General features: G+C 41.2%; 3 protein-coding genes and 1 long non-coding RNA gene across 4 annotated transcripts in view; 3 read left to right on the top strand and 1 right to left on the bottom strand.

Moving 5' to 3' along the window:
- LOC309693309 (hemicentin-2-like) overlaps positions 1-20,949 on the bottom strand; it is a 1,543,010-nt gene that overhangs the window by 1,301,843 nt on the left and 220,218 nt on the right. The gene's annotated exons all lie outside the window — the stretch shown is intronic.
- LOC309693997 (nuclear factor 7, ovary-like) overlaps positions 1-20,949 on the top strand; it is a 260,788-nt gene that overhangs the window by 206,661 nt on the left and 33,178 nt on the right. The window lies entirely within an intron of this gene.
- On the top strand, positions 818-1,874 carry LOC309696829. The gene is made up of 2 exons (XR_014273670.1): positions 818-860; positions 1,310-1,874. It is a non-coding gene; the product is annotated as an uncharacterized lncRNA (long non-coding RNA).
- On the top strand, positions 18,589-20,711 carry LOC309694020 (nuclear factor 7, ovary-like). The gene has a single exon (XM_082513722.1). It carries the CDS (start codon positions 18,888-18,890, stop codon positions 20,277-20,279), a length of 1,392 nt encoding a protein of 463 aa, XP_082369848.1. The 5' UTR covers positions 18,589-18,887; the 3' UTR covers positions 20,280-20,711.

The following is a 20,949-nucleotide window of genomic DNA, read 5'->3' as shown; positions in this document are numbered from 1 at the left end:
TGTGTAACAACACTGCCCCCGTGTGGTCAAACTGGAGCATTGCACATGATAATTCGCATCCAGCAACCTTTTTAGACCTCCACACACATCTGACCCTGATTTAGTGGAGTCTTTAGAAATTTCAGTGTTTCTAAAGTCTATTTCCTTTCTTATGATAATTTTAATTATTATTATTTGTTTTTGTTATTTTATGTGTCATAATCTTTTATTTTGTAGTTGTTTCAAAATGTTTTATTCTTTGTATCTGTACTTTATGAACTAATGAGGGATCAAAAATGCTGTAAAAATGAATAAAAAGCTCAAACATAGACCCTCCTGTATGTACTCAGGTCTGTAAAGCCCAGCAATGACACCTGGTGGCAGAGAGGTTAACTGCAGTCACGTGACCGTCCTCTTTTTGCTGTGCAGTACAGTGTTATTTTTGTACCACTATTCTGAGGGCACATGAAACATTTGAGCGCACGTAAAAAAAATAAATAAATAAATATGTGTTGCATTTTGAGGAGAGATTTATTTTGAGCAAAGAAAATTCATTGCTGCGTGCAAAAAATGTATTTCAGTGTCTGCTATTATCCATATACACACACAATAACAGCCTATATCGCTCAGTTTTTGCATTTGCTCTTGCTCAGATCTCTGCGGACCTGCTCGCTATGTGTTGCACTCTCAGCAGCTGTGTCCCAAAACGTCGGCTGCATCCACCGGAGGCCGCATTTGAAGGCCGATTAAGTTACAGTCAGGCGACGAAGGCTGTCCCAATCCATCGAATCCTTCAAATGCGTCCTTCACTTCCCCAAATTTGATATATTTTCGTACCTTGTCTGTGGAGTCAGCGCGTACAAGTCGTCATTCAAACAAAGGTAAGTCAGCTCGAGTACTGCGTGTGAAACGCGTTTGATTTCCCTGCAAACATTCAGATTAGTGCAGCATAAATTCATTCATGAGGGGAAATTACAGTGAGAACATGTGGAGGCTGTTAGAGGGATAACATAGTGAGTTCAGTGCATTGATGTGACATTGTCCTGAAGGATTGTTATTCTTTATGGTTAAAGAAATTGCACTATTCATATTTATTATAAATAATTCTAATTATACATCTTGCTTCCATGTTTGTATCCTGTGTCACTAAAAATACATTTTATTTCAGTTTTATAGATTGATTAATGACCTGCAGAATCTCCTTATCATATTAAGTGATTCATAATTGTCACTTTATGCTTTCTCCATCTCTAAAGTGATGACATCCTTGCATTACATACTTTAGGTTCATTTTCTGCAGGCAGGTTTCAGAACTTTGTGTGTGTTTCAGGTGCTGCACTCTCAAAGACTGAATGAACCAGCATCGCAGCCATGGGTCACTGTGAGCATCACAGGGAAGGTTGAAGCCGCCCACTGCAGCTGTATGGCCGGAGTCGCAGAGACCTGCAGCCATGTCGCTGCTCTTCTGTTTAATGTAGAAGCAGCAGTGTTGATCTGTGGCATAAGGACTGTTACAGATGAACCTGCATACTGGGTTTTGCTGGGTAATATGACCAAGATACAGCCAGAGGTTGGCCATAAGATAGACTTCTCCTCTTCAGCTGCCCAAAAAAAAGGCTCTTGATCAAAACATAAACAGACCATCTGTAGTGACAGGTAAAAGGAGCCGTCCTCAAAACAGAAAAATCCCACCTGCTACTGTGGAGGAGTTGTCACTGCTATTGGATACTGTGCTGGTACACAGTAAAGCTGTGGGTTGTGGGAATGACCCATAATGTTTTATCTAGGGGTCTAGATTTATGCCTGTAGTGCACTGCCGTGTAAATAATTTGCATTTACTGAATATATACTGACTGAGTCCCACTGTTCAAAAGTTGAATAAAGAAACAAACTAATTTTTGCCTCTTTTTTTTTTATTAAAACCACTTTATAGAACATCACATCAGTTACAGTGTAGAATCCATGTTCTTTATAGTTTACAAATGACAAAATGTTTACACAAAACCATGAGTGTTTACATGATATCATTCACTACTAACATTAGTTTATTTACTGTATCTTTTGAAAAAATACAGCAATTTTAACAGCACAAGACTTAAGAACATTTAACAGGAGCAGGTTTCATTTTCCCTGGTTTCATTATCACACTGTTCACCAAACGCAGCAAACCTTCACCATCTTATCCAGGAGGGTCACCTCTTCACCCTCACATGGAAGAAGTAATCTGATTGGCATGGTGGTATGTTTGAAGCAGGTCCCTTGTGTAGCGCTGGAACCCAGTCACGATGTTTCATCCATTTCATCGGCTGGTTTGCTGCAATAATGCCAAATAATTAGCAACTCTATAAATAGAAGGTAGTTCTGCAAAATCACTCAGTAGGATGTTTGTTCTAATTTGCTATGAGCTCAGAGCGCATAGAAAATAAAACTAATAGGCTATAAAGAGTGATATGAACATATTTAGAACTTACCGGAATGAAAATGTCTGGAGCACCAACAGATATTTGGAGATGGAAGAAAACTGCACGTCAGCTCGTCTCACAGCTGCTCTCCAGGCTAGACGCCTGAGTTTGGTAACATCGATACACGAGCTGCTCATGTTGCTTCCAGGTTGGGAAAGAATGAAAAGATAAACCCTGTTGTGTGTGCCTTCGCTCCTTTTTCACTTGTGCTTTGTTTAGACCCCCAAAATGGCGGTCTAAACCAGCGTGATGTCACAGGGGTGGGCGTGGAAAGGATTTTGGCCCGATGCGCCATTTTCTGGGACCAAACAAAGCGCAAGCGAAAAAGGAGCACACAGCTATGGATCTTCAATGCTGGCTGCAATGTTCGATCACACGACCGGCACGGGAATAAGCCTAAAAAGGTTTTGTCTTTTTATTCTTTCCCAACCTGGAAGCAACATGATAAGATAAGATAACCTTTATTAGTCCCACACGTGGGAAATTTGTTTTGTCACAGCAGGAAGTGGACAGTGTAAAAGTTATATAGCAAAAATTAGAATACGACAAGAATAAAATACTGTACCCAACTGTACAGAATAGAATAAAATACTATATACAGTAGAATAAATAGAATAAAATATACAATAGGATAAAAATAGAATACAAATGCTTTATACAACTGAGTAAAAATACTACATGGCGGACCTTACAAAACAAATGTCACGGTCCCCGTGTCTCTCTGGCTGGCCCACGCTGGCTACAGGTTTTGTTGTTGTTCATTTTGGTTTTCTCTTTCTCTCCTCCTCCTCTCTGCCTGGGTGGAGCTCATTACGGGCTCTCGCTCTTGGCCCACGCACCCGTGTGATGATGTCCACCTGCGGCTGATCGGGCTGATTTCCCCAGCTGCTATTTAAGGCAGTGGCACAGAGCAGCTCACCGCTGGAACGTTAAACTACCTGAGTTCGTGCTCGCGGCTTATTCAAAGAAGTTTTGTCTGTTTTTCCTGTTGTGGAACTAACCGTGCACTTCTTGTCTGTAGATTCCGGACCGAATCACCGGACCTGTCCAAGTGGGGCAGTGTGTGGAGTGTGGGAGCGAGTGCGGCTGAAGAGTGCGTGTGTGCGGAGGAGCGGTGGCGGTGACTGAGTGGAAAAGGAACCGTGTGTGTGGATTCCCCCCCTTCTCTCCCTGGAGCCCTGGACCCCCTCCCAACTCACTGTACATATATTTTGCACTAAGGTGATCCCCATTGTAAATAAATCCCCTTTTGTGTTTCCTTGAAAAGAACTGTCTGCGCGTGAGTCCGTTCAGTAGCCATGACAACAAAGGCGTCTAGCCTGGATAGCAGCTGTGAGACGAGCTGATATCCAGTTCTCTTCCATCTCCAGATATCTGTTGGTGCTCCAGACATTTTCACTCCGGTAAGTTCTATATATGTTCATATAACTCTTTATAGCTTAATAATATTATCGTTGGGGCTCTCGGAGGTTGTAGAAATTGCGAACAAACATAGAATTAAGTGACTCTGCAGACATACGTGCTATGTAACGATTTGCTAATTCTTTCGCACAACTGTAGGGAAGCCTGCCTATGAAATGAATCAAACAAATCCAGACTGGGTACCAACGTTACACACAGTAGCGGTTTTTGATACAGGCGACATGGGCGGTTGCCCGGGGCGGCATCGTGGTGGGGGGCGGCATCACGGGCATCGGCAAAAAAAAAAAAAAAAAAAAAATTGCTCGTACTCATGCTGCCCCGACATTAGCCAGCGCATATTGGGAATGGCATAGGCACCGATCGGTTTTCTATCGGCCATTTGCTGGGAGTAAGGACGCCCTCCGTTTGCGAGGTGCGCCTGCTGCTTGCAGCACAGGGATTCTCTGGCTGGCTGGAGCTGCATCTAATAACCAACTAACTAATAACTAACAATATTAATAAGTTCTACAAAAAACTAATTTAGCTCTTCTAGATGCATAAACTTCATCACACAAGTAAACACAGCCTGATTGGAAATGCGGCATAGGTAGGAACAACCAGTCTTGTAGTTGTCCCCATTCACTCTCCAACCAATGATCACCTTCCAGCTGCAACTTACATAAACATAAAGGAAAGGAAAAACTCAATGCATCATGGGAATCCCCCGGCAGCCTACGTCTATTGCAGCATAACTAAGGGAGGATTCAGGGTCACCTGGTCCAGCCCTAACTATATGCTTTAGCAAAAAGGAAAGTTTTAAGCCTAATCTTAAAAGTAGAGATACTGTCTGTCTCCCGAATCCAAACTGGAAGCTGGTTCCACAGAAGAGGGGCCTGAAAACTGAAGGCTCTCCCTCCCATTCTACTTTTAAATACTCTAGGAACAACAAGTAGGCCTGCAGAGCGAGAGCGAAGTGCTCTAATAGGGTGATATGGTACTACAAGGTCATTAAGATAAGATGGGGCCTGATTATTTAAGACCTTGTATGTGAGGAGCAGGATTTTGAATTCAATTCTGGATTTAACAGGAAGCCAATGAAGGGAAGCCAAAACAGGAGAAATATGCTCTCTCTTTCTAGTCCCTGTCAGGACTCTTGCTGCAGCATTTTTCATTATGCATGTATTTTTTAAAAAGTGAACATCTACAGCTGCAGTGTTGGAAAAAAAAATGTGGTTGAAAAATTTGGTTGCACCTAATTTTTGTGTTGATACACCTAAGAAAAAAAGTTAGGTGCTGAAACTTAAATGTTTCAGATCTGTTGCGTCTTCAAAAACCAAAATGAAATCACTGAGCCTCACACAGGAATATTGTTGCTACTTGTTTTACTGAACCTTCTTTTTAGTCACATGTTCACAACACCAGTGTCCATTCAGTGCCTCCTACAGGACATTCTCTTCTTCCACCTTTGTACAGGACATTCACGTAACGCAGCACCGATGCTGCCTCACCTGGCATTACCAGTATAGCAACACACTATTATCACACTCATTCTGTGTGTTCTTCAGATGAATAACATGAACTTCAGATGTCTGTACTTGTAATTAATAACCGCTATGCATACGCAAACAAATATATTTATATAAACAAATAATTCTTTACGATACCACAAGATCAAACAGATTCAAATATCAAACAAAGAAAACACAAAATCCAGTTTCTAAATGGAGGTGTTTGTAACTAAGGGGAACAAATCCAATTCGAGGCTTTCAGTTTCAGTTCACAGGAACAGCTTTGCCTCTGTTTTACCTGCAGGTTCACACATGGAGAGAAATTTGCCTCGCATAGAAATCTGTGTATGCTTTGGAACTCGGTCTCTGTGTGTCTTTATAAGAGAACTCACTTGTCAAAACACAACCTAGATCCAAGTCCAAGAAACAGAACAGTGGGAACAGACCCAGAGACGCTAACAGGATCATGAGCTCTTCACATGTTTAGTTTGTAGAACATAAAGTGTGTAAAGTCACCAAAGTGTAAAACAGAATAACACATTAAGGCTGAACTTATTAACTCATTTCAACTGGAGGAAATTTACTCAGTCACACTTCCTCCCATGAACACAAAGGTCCACTGTTTCTGAGTACACCACCTCTGACATCACAGATTCCTCTTCTCTTATTGTTTCTGTTTTGTTTCTTTGATAAGCTTCATCTGAAGTTTTGATCAGCTGATGTTACATAAACAAACTGATTTAAAAACAGACAGGTGTGTAGTTTCACTTTGAGATAACTTCCTGTTTTCATGCACAATCAGAGAAAAGAACGTTCCTTGAGTTTGGGAGAACATCTTAATATTTATATATTATGTTATTTATACTATGAAGAGTATTTAAAGGTTTTTTAGCATTGGAGTAAAACTGTGACTCCAGCCGCCCATGAAACACCAACCATGTGAGACTCAAAGCTGCCATTACTGATCCAATCACATGTGCTGAGGTTGTGACTGTGGACAAACACAGCCTCTCATAAACTCTTTGATCATGTGTTTCACAAAAGGAACAGAACACAAAAACACAGACTCACCACTGAACATCCCCACCAGTGACTGTGTCCACAATACACTGCATGCTGCTCACTTCCACTAACAATGAATGTACTGCATCATTAGAGCCCTTCATGTTTCAACAAAGTGGCCACGCATGCACATACAACAGTGAGATCACATGGCAGACAAGAAAGAAAAGAAACATGCACACAAAATTATTCTTGGAAAAAAGAAAGAAAAAACAGTTGGGTGATTTTTGTTATTGTTAAAAGCTGTCAGACTTTATCTGGCACAATATAAAGAAGAAAATCACCTAAATCACAAAGAGGAAATTTAGTCAGTTACTCTCCTGTACTCTGATTACAGTCATGTATGTTTTCTCTGTGTGTGTTTGTGCTGCTTCTTTGTCCAAACAAACTCACTGGTTCTACATAAAGAACAAACATTTGCTCTCTGTGGCTGCAACACAACTTAAAGACCTTTTTTTTTTTTACTGTCTGTTTTGTTTTTGTTTCTCTGTGTATGGACAGATCAAATCAATTTCCCATATTGTTACAATAAAGTTACCATTATCTCAACTCACTGAGACACACTGGCAAATCAATCAATAAAGCAAAGGTGGACAAAGTTCTGCAGAACAGCTGCACAGGAGCTCATGACCTTTGACTTTATTCATTAAGATCAAGTTTATCTCAATTCTCAGAGTGGAGGGTTGTCTCTACATTTCCCTGTTTCCTCGGAAAAGTTCATTTCCTGTTACTGTAAAACCTGCTTTACCTGTTAAATGGCACGTCAAAGTGAAACATAAGTCAGTTGTTGAGCTGTCTGGCACAGAGGTCAGTTCACCAACAGATTGACTTCTTACAAATTGCTTTGTAAAAGCAGTAGGTTCCTTTTGACCTACAGAGGAAGCCGATGGATTACACCAATCTCACACTTTTTATCTTCATATGGATGTTTGTTCATCCTGATGATCAGAAGAGTGTTTGAGGATTTGACAGAGCTCTTAAGAACAACAGTAAGTGTTTGCTGTCTTTTTCTAAAATCATCTTCAGTCAAACTTTTTAGGTAAAAAGTTTCAGTTGTCATGGTTACAGTTCAGTTAGCTTCCACCCACAAAAATGTTTGAACAGAAAAACTGTTTCAAAAACAATTGAGACAAATTTTAAAATGTCATTCAATTTCTACTGTCATTCAATTTCTACTGTATGTTAACCCTGTAAACCCTGAAACATGAAATTTCTAGAAAATTCACATTTTATTGGTCCAACATATCAAACGTCGAACCAACACGACTTCTTCTTCTTCTGTATCAGGTGTTGAATCTGAGATTGAAGAGTTGAGTTTGAACACGCAGCTGAACAACAGGTCACGTGGAACAATATTCCACGTGACCTGTAGGTCACGTGTAGGACATTTGTAGGACCTGTAGGACATTTTGAGATCGAGCAAATCGTTGAAGAACAAATTTTGATCTTTATTTAAACCTTAAATTTAATCTGATGTGTTCAGGTTTAAACTCAGGTTTAGTTGTTCAGTGAAAATACCAACAGACTCAGAACAAACTAAGAGTCAGATGAGCAGAAACAGAGAACACGGACATGTCTGCTGTAACTGCGTCACTCTGCTCCACGCTGATGTTTGTCCTGTTCGTCTCTGCAGGTGAGATTTAACTCTGAGATAAAACAGGAAGTTTTGGCTGCACAGTAAAAATATTTCCCTGAGACTTATTTTCATATTGTTTCAGTTTTTCTGTTTGTGACGATGAAACAAGAATCAAACTGCCGTCAGAAACAAAACGTTCTTGTGCTTCAGCGACTGAAACACAAACTGTTCATACATGACGACACATGAGAGGTTCTGATTTTGTTCTGTGGAGATCGTTCAACAACTGAACACTAAAACTTTTCCACTTCGCCTCGTTTGTTGTGACGCACTTATTTCTGCGCATCCTCAGTCCAACCTACCAAACGTCACTCTAACGCCACGTCCTCACGAGACACGGAAGAGTTTGAACCGCAGCTTCAGATTTATTTAAACCTTAAATGTAATCTGATGTGTTCAGGTTTAAACTCAGGTTCAGTTATTGAGTGAAAATACCAACAGACTCAGACATTTAGGACAAACTAAGAGTCAGATCAGCAGAAACAGAGAACACGGACATGTCTGCTGTAACTGCGTCGCTCTGCTCCACGCTGATGTTTGTCCTGTTCGTCTCTGCAGGTGAGATTTAACTGATAGAAACTAAACTGAGTTTATTTCTGAGATAAAGAGTCTCAGTCTGGTTTACATGCTGATTATATTTCTCTAAGAAGTAGTTTATTACTCATTCAGTGTTGCGATCGACACAAAGCTGGGTGGAGTCTGTGTGTTGGTGCAGTTTGTAGCACAGACACAAAGAAGTGTAATGTGTGTGTCAGTGTGATGTGTTGTAGTGTCAGGAGTCAGGATGCAGCTACAAAGCTTCTTGTTCAGTGTATACAAACAGCTGTAGCTCCATAAAGGCAGCATGCAGAGACTCACAGTGTCTTATAATGAGAGGCTGCTTTCTCTCACACATTATGTTCACTTATTATCAGCACATGTTGTTGTTTGTGGAACAGAGTTATTGTAGTTTTTTCTCATTAGTTTGAGTTTTTATTCCATTTGGACTTTTTGTGTTTAGTTCAGTTTAGTTTCCAGATGATTTTCTTCTTTTTCAGGTTTGATTATTTATTGCTTGAAGAGTTTTAATAGTTTTATTCTTTTTTCATTCTTACTGTTTGGAGGTTTGTGTCAGAGGCCAGATTCAGGAGCATCAGTACAGCTGTTACAATAAAAAGCAGTGACTCAGTCTGACAGACATCCAGAGTCTCAATGAACTCGTCCATCAACAACATTTTATCAAACTAAAAGATTCTAAAACCAAAGATTTGTTTTTCATCCGTCTCAGTCTTTGCTCATGAACTTTGTCTCCAAACGTCTCAGCCTGAGCTTCCCTCTGATGAACTCGTTCATAATCTCGTCCATTCTGCTCTCAATGAAAATCTGAACATGTTCAGCTCGGCCTCCTGTCTTTGTGTCAGAGTCTCCAAAGCAAACATGACAGCAGCTCACTGCCATCTTCAAACCTTCCCTTTCACTCTTGCTGCTGTCCTTCTGTCACAAATCAGCCCTGATGAAGATGCTCGAGATCAGGTGAGGAGGAGGAGAAGACTCGCTGTGGTGACGCCTGAAGGGACACAAGAAGAAACACAATCAAAGATCATCATCTAATAACAGAAGACAATCTTTTATTGTGTGTTTCTGATTGGCTGCTGTAGAAGTGAACAGTTGTACTTTGACCTTTAACCTCTCTGCTCTGTGTTGTTTCCTCTTTCAGACCAGAAAACCATCACAGCTGAGTCTGGACAGGACGTCACTCTGACATGTCGAGCTCCAAACAACAACATCATAGTTGTAAAGTGGAGCAGAGCTGACCTGGGAGATGAATATGTGCTTTTGTACCGGGATGGGATGTTTGAACCAGATGACCAGCATCCATCTTTTGAGAACCGGGTGGATCTGCAGGACAGACAGATGAAGGATGGAGACGTGTCTTTGATTCTGAAGGATGTGAACACTGCTGATAGTGGAACATACGAGTGTCGTGTTGTCCAGGGAGTAGGAGGACCTATAATCAACAGCACCGACCTGGTTGTCGTTCCTCCAGGTGAGTGAGTAGAGTTGAGTGTGTGTGTGATCAGAGGTGAAGCTGCTTCCTGGTTGATGATGTTTGTTTGTAAAGATGTTGTTGATGAGACTTTGTAGAAAGCAGCTGGTCTGAGTGATGTGATCAGAGTGCAGTAGATAATGTCTGACAGCAGTTTGAAGAGCAAATGGATTCTGTTCTGTTCTTCACTCATCACCTACCTGACAGCTGACACCTCACACCTGTTTCTCACCTGCAGGTCAGACAGGAGGACAAAAGAAGGATGAAGACAAAGAGAAGGAGGATGGATCTGTTGGACTGATTGTTGGTCTGTCAGTTCCTGCTCTGCTTCTTGCTGTTGTTGCTGCTGTTGGTTTCCTGATCTACAGAAGCTGTAATCTGAATCCTGCTGATCCACATGTAGCAGAGCATCTTCAGCCTGAATGTGAGTCAGATGAAGAAACACAAAGAAAGATAAATAAATGATGGTGAACATCCAGCAGACGTCTGTAGAAAGCTGGATGTTCAGAGTCTGATGTTATTTCTCTGATGATCATCATGTTCAGACTCAGACCAACAGTGTGTGTCTGTGCTGTCTGTCAGTGACTCTGAACTACAGTTTATTCATCTTCAGGCTGTTCATGAGATTTACTGACACAAAGTCAAACTGTGTTACAAACACACATGAATTTCTGAGCTCTGATCTCAGAGTCAGTGAGTGTTTTTGTGTTGGAGCTTCAGGTTCAGCTGTTTGTAAGAACTTGTTCTGTGAGAGATGAACAACACAGACCTGAGATCAGCTGCTACACACACTGAATGAAGTGACAACACAAACGCTGTGTGATGATCTGAGTGCAGATGAAGGTCTGTGGATTATAGACGATCAATAATCTGCCTGCTTGTGTTCAGGATCATCGATCAGTTACAAATGAACGAGCTTTGACTCAGTTTGGATGTAGAAATGTTGTCCAAGTCAAACTGAGCTCTTTCATGTTTCTATGAACTTTGTGTGTGTTGAATGCAGCAGACTGGAAGAAAAACAAAGTGTGTATAACAACCCTCTCTTTAACTGATGCTGCTTATTTTTACACTCAGTAGGTTTCATCATCTTTTCATTAAATACAGCTGATGGTGTTTTACAGCTCACAGTGTTATGATTGTTATCAAACTACAGATTTATGGAGCTGCACACTCAGAGATTTCTGTCTGATCCTGATACTCTGAAACTTTTTATTGAACTTAAAATTCCCCCTCAGTGGGTCACTGGTGACCTGCTGGATGTTCAGAGGTTCATTAAATCCAACATGACTAAAAACTCAAATGTCAAAGGAAATAAAGAAAATATTTAAAGTCAATCATTCTGATCATAATTGTACTTTGACCTTTAACCTCTCTGCTCTTTGTTGTTTCCTCTTTCAGACCATAAATTCATCGCAGCTGAGTCTGGACAGAACGTCACTCTGACATGTCGAGCTCCAAACAACAAGATCACAGCTGTGAAGTGGAGCAGAGCTGACCTGGGAGATGAAAATGTGCTTTTGTACCAGGATGGTCACTTTGTTCCAGACAACCAGCATCCATCTTTTAAGAACCGGGTGGATCTGAAGGACAGACAGATGAAGGATGGAGACGTGTCTTTGATTCTGAAGGATGTGACGATTAATGACACTGGAGCATACGAGTGTGGTGTCTTCATGAGAGAAACAGACTCATGGGAGTCCATCAGCTTCATCAGCCTGAGTTTTGATCCAGAGATAGTTTGAGTTGATCCAACATAGAATCAGACATTTCTCTCAGTCTGATCTCTGAACTCTGAAGCTTTCCAACGTTGTCTACGTAACTTCTGCTGCACGAAAAATTAAAAAATGTAAATTTTCTAGTCTTCTTTTTTTTTTGGCTTCTTGGCGGACTTTTGCGCAGTTACATAACTGCTCTTTTAATTTTAATTTACATTAGACTGCTGATTCAGTGTGAATGAATGATATTGTTTATGATGCATTATACTGCTGAGTTATAAGAAATACTTTTTTCAGAGAGTCAGGAATTTGCTTTTTCTGATAGTAGAGGAGACAGAGCACATTCGGGAGACTTCACCCCCACCGTTGTTGAAGGGAGCCAAGGCCATAAGTCAGGCTCGCTAGAAGTTAGAAAGAATGTGAATGTTTAGGTTTTTACGACTAGGTGGGGGCCACTAGAATCTATAAGAGTTTGAGTAACCCTCCACCAGTTTGAGATTTGCTGTGACCTTCTCCCCATCCGGATGGTTCATGCTCAAAAGTGTTGAATTGTATTGTAGAATGTTTAGCTTATTTTAGAGTTTAGAAATGTGTTATCATAGAATGTAGAACTATTGTAGAGATACTGCCCTTAAAGTAATAAAGGCCTCACTGTGTCGTGAACTTAGGAGTAGATTGTAGGAGACCTCTCCCCCACTGAGTGGAAATTCCCCAGAGGATGTTTTAGGGTGGGGGTCTCAAGATTTGTAACTGTGGTCTGGAAGTGAGAGGGGTTTTATGACCTCTAGGGAGTTACCTACACCTACAGTGTTTTAACTGTCACGCACACACATCCACACGCACACTCACTCATGTGCACTCACACATACACACAGGTATGTGTACTGTGATATTATTCTGTTATCATATGTTACCTTATATATGTAATCAAAGTAGTTGAAGTATGATACTGCTATAGATCATATTATACCCTTTAACATAGAGTGTGTGATCAGTATGTAGTTTTAGTTTGCATTATACTTCTGACTTAAAAGAGTGTGAAAATCATTTGATCTATTGGATTGACCTGTATTACTCGACACTGTTGAATGTGTTACACTGTTTCTTGACATTTCATACTGCTGAATCATGAAGAGAATGTTGTGTGCAGAGGACCTTGTGCAGATAATAGAAGAAACAGACCACATTCCAGACCCCCACCTTTCAGAAGAGCAGAAAGACAGGGAGCCGAGGTCATAACTTAGGCGCCGTAAGAGAGAAAGAATGTAATGTTTAGGCTTTTGCGACTAGGTGGGGGCCACTAGAGGGTATAAAAAGCTGAGTAACCCGTCACCACTTTGAGACTTGCTGTGACCCTCTGCAGGCAGCTCTCCCCATCATGATGGTTCTAATGCTCATAAGTATTGAATTGTATGGAAATAAATGATTGTTGACTGAGCATTTATACACCGAGTATTGTCCTTCCTTCAGCCCAAAGATTCAAAGAATTGGGGATTTTCAACAGTACACAGTCACACACGAGCACTCACATAGACACGAGGGAACGTGCACATGTAGGCATTCATGTGCTCGTGCACATAGACACAGACAGAGTTCGCAGCACACCGTAGGGGGTTTTATGATGGGGTCGCCCGTATAAAACTGTGTTTCACAGACAAAGGAGTGAAGATTTTGGAGAGGGACACCGGCCTCGTCTTGCCTTCTAGAAGTGCATGCTTAAATGAAGATGAATAAAGATGAATAAAGGTTTTGTGAAATGACTACTGAGTTCCGGTGCCGTCTCTGGAAGTTTCGACTAATAAAAGAACCGGGGTAAAACTGATTTCGTAACAGTATGTAATAAAGAAATTGTTGATTGAGCGTTTATACACCGAGTATTGTCCTTCCTTCAGCCCAATGATTGAAAGAATTGGGGGGATTTAACAATACAAAACATGTTGATATTTGCATCAATGATATTTGTTAGGTTTATATTGTGGATTGTCATTTATGCTTAGAAATATATAACCATATATTCTTAGAGGCGTATAATCGATTGTGTAGGGATAGGATTTCTGATCCTTAGTAGTCTGCAAAGACTCTGTGTGCCTTCCAGAGGGTTCTGGCATACACACACACACCCTAAGGTCATGAGAGAGGTCCTACCTTCTCTTACTGATTTATACTATGGGAGGACACCTATTCTGTATCTGTTTTAAGTATAAGAGCCCTTTGTTTAGGTGGACCGCTTGGTTCCTAGCACCAGCTTTGAGGAGTCGTTCACAGGGTCACATCTTGACACACACACACACACACACACACGTACATGCAGACTGGTACTCTTTGTTTGTATGCATGCCTGTGTAAGAAGTCATATTAATGAGACTATGCATATTCATGTAACCACAATAAAGAGCAGTGCTACAAGGGAGCTAACTGAGAGTGACTGGGGTGGGAGCGGCAAGAACAGTGGTCATCTAAGTTCTCTCCCTCGTGCAGAAGATTACCCAAAGAGTTCAGCCAGGTGTCTAATGCTTTTGCTGTTGTAGTCGAATTGTCTTGTTTGTTCCAATAATAGGTCTGTGCTAGCAAACCTATCAATATTTGAAGGGGTTTACATGTAAAAACTACCCTTCAAATATCAAATACCCTGTTTTGGTGTTTTTCTTTGATGTGGAGATTTTTCATTTTTTTATTAGTAACAACCTAAAAAAAAGTGTCATACTGTTTTAATTACAAACCAGCAAATGGTCTGATATGAGGTGCCGTAAGGGACATTATTACTGAAACGCTCTCACACAATTCAATTCTATTTTATTTATATAGCGCCAAATCACAACAAAAGTCGCCTCAAGGCGCTTCATAGATACAGAGAAAAACCCAACAATCATATGACCCCCTATGAGCAAGCACTTTGGCAACAGTGGGAAGGAAAAACTCCCTTTTAACAGGAAGAAACCTCCGGCAGAACCAGGCTCAGGGAGGGGCGGCCATCTGCTGCGACCGGTTGGGGTGAGAGAAGGAAGACAGGATAAAGACATGCTGTGGAAGAGAGACAGAGGTTAATAACAGATATGATTCAATGCAGAGAGGTCTATTAATACATAGTGAATGAGAAAGGTGACTGGAAAGGAAAAACTCAATGCATCATGGGAATCCCCGGCAGCCTACATCTATTGAAGCATAACTAAGGGAGGATTCAGGGTCACCTGGTCCAGCCCTAACTATATGCTTTAGCAAAAAGGAAAGTTTTAAGCCTAATCTTAAAAGTAGAGATAGTGTCTGTCTCCCGAATTCAAACTGGAAGCTGGTTCCACAGAAGAGGGGCCTGAAAACTGAAGGCTCTCCCTCCGAATCTACTTTTAAATACTCTAGGAACAACAAGTAGGCCTGCAGAGCGAGAGTGAAGTGTCTAATAGGGTGATATGGTACTACAAGGTCATTAAGATAAGATGGGGCCCAGAGGTGGGTCGAGTATCCAAAAATTGTACTCAAGTAAGAGTATCATTACTTTAAAATATTATTACTCAAGTAAAAGTGAAAAGTAGCCATCAAAAAAGTTACTCGAGTAAAAAAGTACTTGGTGAAAAGGCTACTCAAGTACTGAGTAAGTAGCGAGTAACTGTTTGAAATGTCCGATTTATTTTATAAATAAATGTTATCAGACAAACAAAAATAAATAAACATACAAATTTTAGTATTTTCAAAAGGAATATATGTAAAAAGATCCACAAAACAAGGCACAACAATTCTAATTTCAAGATTTCAGTTTTTCACAACGTAAAAGTTCTATCAAGAAAAACCCACAGTAAATATATTCGCATTTACAGCAGCCTCAGAGAAAACATTAGAACGAGGCAACTTCAACATAACAGACTACAGCTGATGCGCCAGAATGTCAAACTAGGGGTGGTTCTTTTAAATACAACGAGGGATTAAGTAAATCAGAAACAAATGACATAGAGTTGCAACAGGTATAATCAGGAAAAGTTTATTCCCAAGGCGGACAGCAGGAATTAAAACAAAACAACAAAAAAACCACAAACAACACATCTGTGCTAAAATTCCACAGGAATAGACATTCTAACAAAACTTTAAAATGTTCTTTGTATACTAAAATACCCTGAAGTATAAACAGTGGATTAACACAATGTAATATGTAAAAATGTAAAAACTACACTCACAAATAAGTACTGAAATCAGAGTAAAACTGATTATAAAAGACAAATACAAATTTCCACTATGTGGATGTACATATGTGTATGGCTCACTTTACCATAAATTGTTTCTTCAGTCAGTGAAATGGTGGTTCAGCTTCAGCAGCAGTTTGCTCTCAAGGTTCTTGCTGTGAAGCTGTGACCGTTTAGCAGTGAACGGGAGTCCTGCAGTATTGGCTGTATTGCATTGGATACAAGTACCCTTTAATTTCTGAGGAATTCTACAGTAAATCTGGCTGAAACTTGGCACACAGGTACAGTAGGTGTCCTAGAGGAGGGATGTGTTGAAAGTTGGACCTCAACTACTCAGGATGATTTTTAATGAATTTTTATATAAAGCGAAAAGGCGCTACCGTAAAGACTGGTGTAAAAGCGCAAGGAAATTTATGCGGCGGATAGGAGGCGGCTGGCTTGACCGCGGCTCACAAATGACGGCTCACTTTACCGCGGTGGATATACCAAACATAACGTCCCAGAACACTCCAGCTCACATGTTAGTCTGCTCCAAGCATTCCCACAAAGGTCAGAGTTTTGTTGTAGTTAATGTGTCATTTTTCTTAACATAATTGGTGATATAGGTTACAAGCAAGTCTGAACAGAAACTGTCGCGCTATGCTCCTTTGTTTATTGTGCATAAATAGTAAATTGTCGTGACACAATATTGCGTTTCGCTTCTGTTATTACCATGGTACATTGACAAAAACATTTTATTCACAGGATAACACAGTTGTTTTGTATCACTAATTCTCCAGTGCGATTACAGCATACAATATTATTGTCACTGCTACATTTCTGTGATGAACCAGAAATTATTTCCACTACTAATTAATTACCGTTGAGCTCAAAGGTTATATTAATAAATGGTTAACGAATGTGTATTTATGACGACGATTTGTGAGACTGGTAAACTTACCTTTGTTCGTACGATGGTCTTTCGTTCTACACGGTGCATTTCAAGGTCCTGTACCCATCCGTCGGTAAACTGTACCTGGGCTTGTTGCAGTGACCTGAAGTTACTAAACTTCATAAGTGTATGCACTCACTCCAAGAACCGTATAATTATAGATCTGAGCGTGGTGAAAGTTGGGCAGCACGCTAATGTCTTTTGTCCCTCTGTGTGCTCGTAAGGGTCTGACCCTTTCACTCCTTTGATTTTTTCCTCGTATCTTTTCTTTGTCTTTTCATCAAGTCTGTCTTTGTACGGACCGGCATTGTTCTCCTTTTGTTTTGTACATTCCTTTATTGTGCGGCAAAGAAAAAACAAGAAGGTATTGGAACCGGAGAATGAACGTTTAGCGGTGCTGCAAATGCTTGCATTTGATGCGGTACTTGGATTGTTTTGCCACGAGTTCCCGGCATGCAATGCGCGAAAATCACGTGATTGCTAAACAAGGGGGAGGGTGCATCCGGCCTCCTCGGCTGTAATTGGTCCAGCCAAGAGTCGATCATGACCAATTGGCCAATCCAACACCTTTCATTATAAATACCCTTCCTAAAAAAAAAATCCATCGGCCCATAAAAACAAAAAATCGCCAGCGGCCCACCGGGCAAATGCCCGGTATGCCCGATGGCCAGTCCAGCTATGGATCAGGGGTGTCAAACTCAAATACACAGTGGACCAAAATTCAAAACTGGAACAAAGTCGCAGGCTAACGTTAATATTTATTGAAATATATTTATTCCTCCAGATATAAGAATGAATCTTTTCTCAAACACGTTTTGCTGAAAAACTGAATATGGAACAAGTTCTGCTCCAATTATTTGGGTAAAGATAATAAACACTTTGATGGCCTATAAGTGAAAGTGAAAACGTGATAAACCAATAATATAATTAATAAATAATTATATTTTTTGATAAGTGAAGTTCACTGAACTGAAAGGAAATTTTGGTTTGATGATGGTTGACATGTTTTCCAAATAGAAGTTTTTCCTCTAGTGAGGAGATGCAGGTGCAGCAGAGCATTGCTGGAAGAAATGATCCCAAGGGTGGAATCTCCTGAGAAACCTTCAGAGACCCAGCGAGAAGTAGGGACCATAGCTGACAGCCCAGGCAGGGGTTGAGGTCAAAGGTCATGCTGTTTGGGGACCTACTGGTCATCATGAGAAGATTCTGGAACCACAGCAATGACCATAAAGCTGCATTGGATGGAGAGCTGTGCCACGGGGCTTTCCAGAGGTAATCACGAGGAGATTGTGGACAACATGTGAAATGAGAGAAAAGCTCTTTATCAGTAACTTTTACAGCTTCTGGCAGGTTAATGTCTGAACTTTGGAGTGAAACACACCCTTAGTTACAGGAAATAACACCACTGTCTGTAACTAAGTGAATCCACCTTAACACCACCTGTGTGTGTGTGACTGCATTACACTCCCACTGCTGGGAACTTGAACAAGAACCAGAACAAAGTCTAAAATAGAAGCTGACAAACAGCTGCACCACCCAGTGACACTTTATTTTATAAACTTCACAACAGGTTTCATGTTGTGACCTGTGGAGGTGAAAAGACACAAAACCTCTTTTACAGCTTTTGAGCTGCAGGCAGGATTGAAACACACCTTAGTTAAAAGTCAAACAGCAACATTTGTCTCCTCCCCTCACGTCACTCAAATGTGACAAACCAGGAAACAGGAAGTTCTTCGTCCTCAGTAAAGAGAGACGCACAGACGATCAGACTGAGCTCAGACCAAACTAGCAGCTTCCTCTGAGTGAGTCCAGCTACAGGAGAGAAAAGTGGAAAACTCCAACACTGCTGCTTCAAGCTGCTGACGCTCCACACACTGAATGTGAGTTTGAGCAAAAACACGACTCAAAGGACGTTTCAGTGAAGGTGGTAGAGGAGGGAGGGGAGCCAGGACTGACTGTACTTCCTGTCTGCTGTTTTCAGCTTCACTCACAGACTCAATGGCTTCCAGATCAGAGGAGGATCTCTGCTGTCCGGTCTGTCAGCAGGTCTTCAGAGATCCTGTTATTCTGTCATGTAGCCACAGCTTCTGTAAAGCCTGTCTGAAGAGATGGTGGAGAGAGAGACCAACACACGAGTGTCCAGTTTGTAAGGAAATATCAGTTTATGATCCACCTTTAAACCGAGCTTTAAAGAACCTGTGTGAGTCGTTCTTACAGGAGAGAGATCAGAGAGCTTCAGAGGCTCTCTGCAGTCTGCACTCTGAGAAACTCAAACTCTTCTGTCTGGACCATCAGCAGCCAGTGTGTCACATCTGCAGAGACTCAGAAAAACACACCAATCACAGATTCAGACCCATCGATGAAGCTGCACAACAACACAAGAAGGAACTTCAGGAAACTCTGGAGCCCTTAAAGAAGAAGTTAAAGGTTTGTGAAGAAGTTCAAGTGAAGTTTGATCAAACAGCAGAACACATTAAGGTCCAGGCCCGACACACAGAGAGGCAGATTAAGGAGCAGTTTAAGAAGCTTCACCAGTTTCTAGCAGAGGAAGAGGAGGCCAGGCTGGCTGCACTGAGGGAGGAAGAGGAGCAGAAGAGTGGGATGATGAAGGAGAAGATGGAGGCTCTGAGCAGAGAGATAGCAGCTCTTTCAGACACAGTCAGAGCCACAGAGGAGGAGCTGAGAGCTGAAGACGTCTCATTCCTGCACAACTACAAGGCTGCAGTGGAAAGAGTCCAGCGCTGCCCCCTGCTGGATGATCCACAGCTGCCCTCAGGAGCTCTGATAGACCAGGCCAAACACCTGGGCAACCTGACCTTCAACATCTGGAACAACATGAAGGACATGGTCTCCTACACTCCTCTCATTCTGGACCCAAACACTGCTGGTCCAAAACTCATCCTGTCTGAAGATCTGACCAGTGTGAGAGAAGGAGAGAGGCAGCAGCTTCCTGATAATCCAGAGAGGTTTGATTTGTTCTACTCTGTCCTGGGCTCTGAGGGCTTTAACTCAGGGACTCACAGCTGGGATGTTGAAGTTGGAGACAGTACAGGGTGGGTACTGGGTGTGTTAGCAGAGTCTGTGCAGAGGAAGGGATACATACTGTCTGGATTATGGAGAATACAGTTCTATGAAGATAAATACTACACAGGCTCACCATCAGCTCCTTTCACTGCTCTCTCAGTAGAGAAGAAGCTCCAGAGGATCAGAGTGAATCTGGACTGGAACAGAGGAAAGCTGTCGTTCTCTGATCCTGATACTAACACACACATACACACCTTCACACACACTTTCACTCACAGGATGTTTCCATACATTAACACTGTTGATGGTGATAAACTGAAGGTGTGTCCGTTGAAGGTGTCAGTGTCAGTGCAGCAGATGAGTTGAGGATGATGATGTTTCTAATGTTGTTTCCTGTCAGTGAGTTGAAGCTGTTAAACTGCAGCTGTCCTCCTGCTGCCTCGTTGTTCCAAAGCTCTTTGTTTCTCTTTTAGTTTCACTCTTTCTTTCTGTTTCTGCTGTCCACCTTTTCACATGGAAAATCATTTCACTGTTTCTCACTGAATGACTCCCCAAACTAGATTTGAAATTCTATCAAGTTTCTAATCATTACAAGTGATTCATGTTTCTATTTGATGTGTAAATGGAGATGATTTAGTTTGCTGGGATATGGACTGACATGTGTTGAATGGGAGGAGCAGTTTGTTGTTGTCTTCTTGTCTGTTTATGACAACAATAAATATGTTGTTGAAACAATGATTCATGTTTAACTCCATATATGAAATGTTTCTGATCTTTGAATTCTGTTTGATTAAAGACTTTCTTCATGACACAAATGAGATTTCAGTGTATTAATAGAACTAAATAAGCTCAGAGTTGAAAGGCTGGAGTATTATGTACGTGCTTCACTGTCAGGATCTTCAGGGGGATTCAAAGGGAAACATCAAACTGCTGTAATGAGATAAACTAGTTGGGCTGAACACACTTATCTGTAGTTTGTCTCCATCCAGGATCATCAGAATATAATGAACATGTGTGAAGAGCCACAAAATGCTGC

This window comes from Aulonocara stuartgranti (assembly GCF_965226115.1).
Source record: "Aulonocara stuartgranti genome assembly, chromosome: 3".
NCBI classification, from domain to species: domain Eukaryota; kingdom Metazoa; phylum Chordata; class Actinopteri; order Cichliformes; family Cichlidae; genus Aulonocara; species Aulonocara stuartgranti.
Note: the sequence above shows the minus strand (reverse complement) of the source record. Positions and strands in the feature narration are given on the sequence as shown.

Coding starts and splice junctions, on each gene's coding strand:
- LOC309694020 (XM_082513722.1), top strand. CDS start 18,888: ATGGCTTCCAGATCAGAGGAGGATCTCTGCTGTCCGGTCTGTCAGCAG.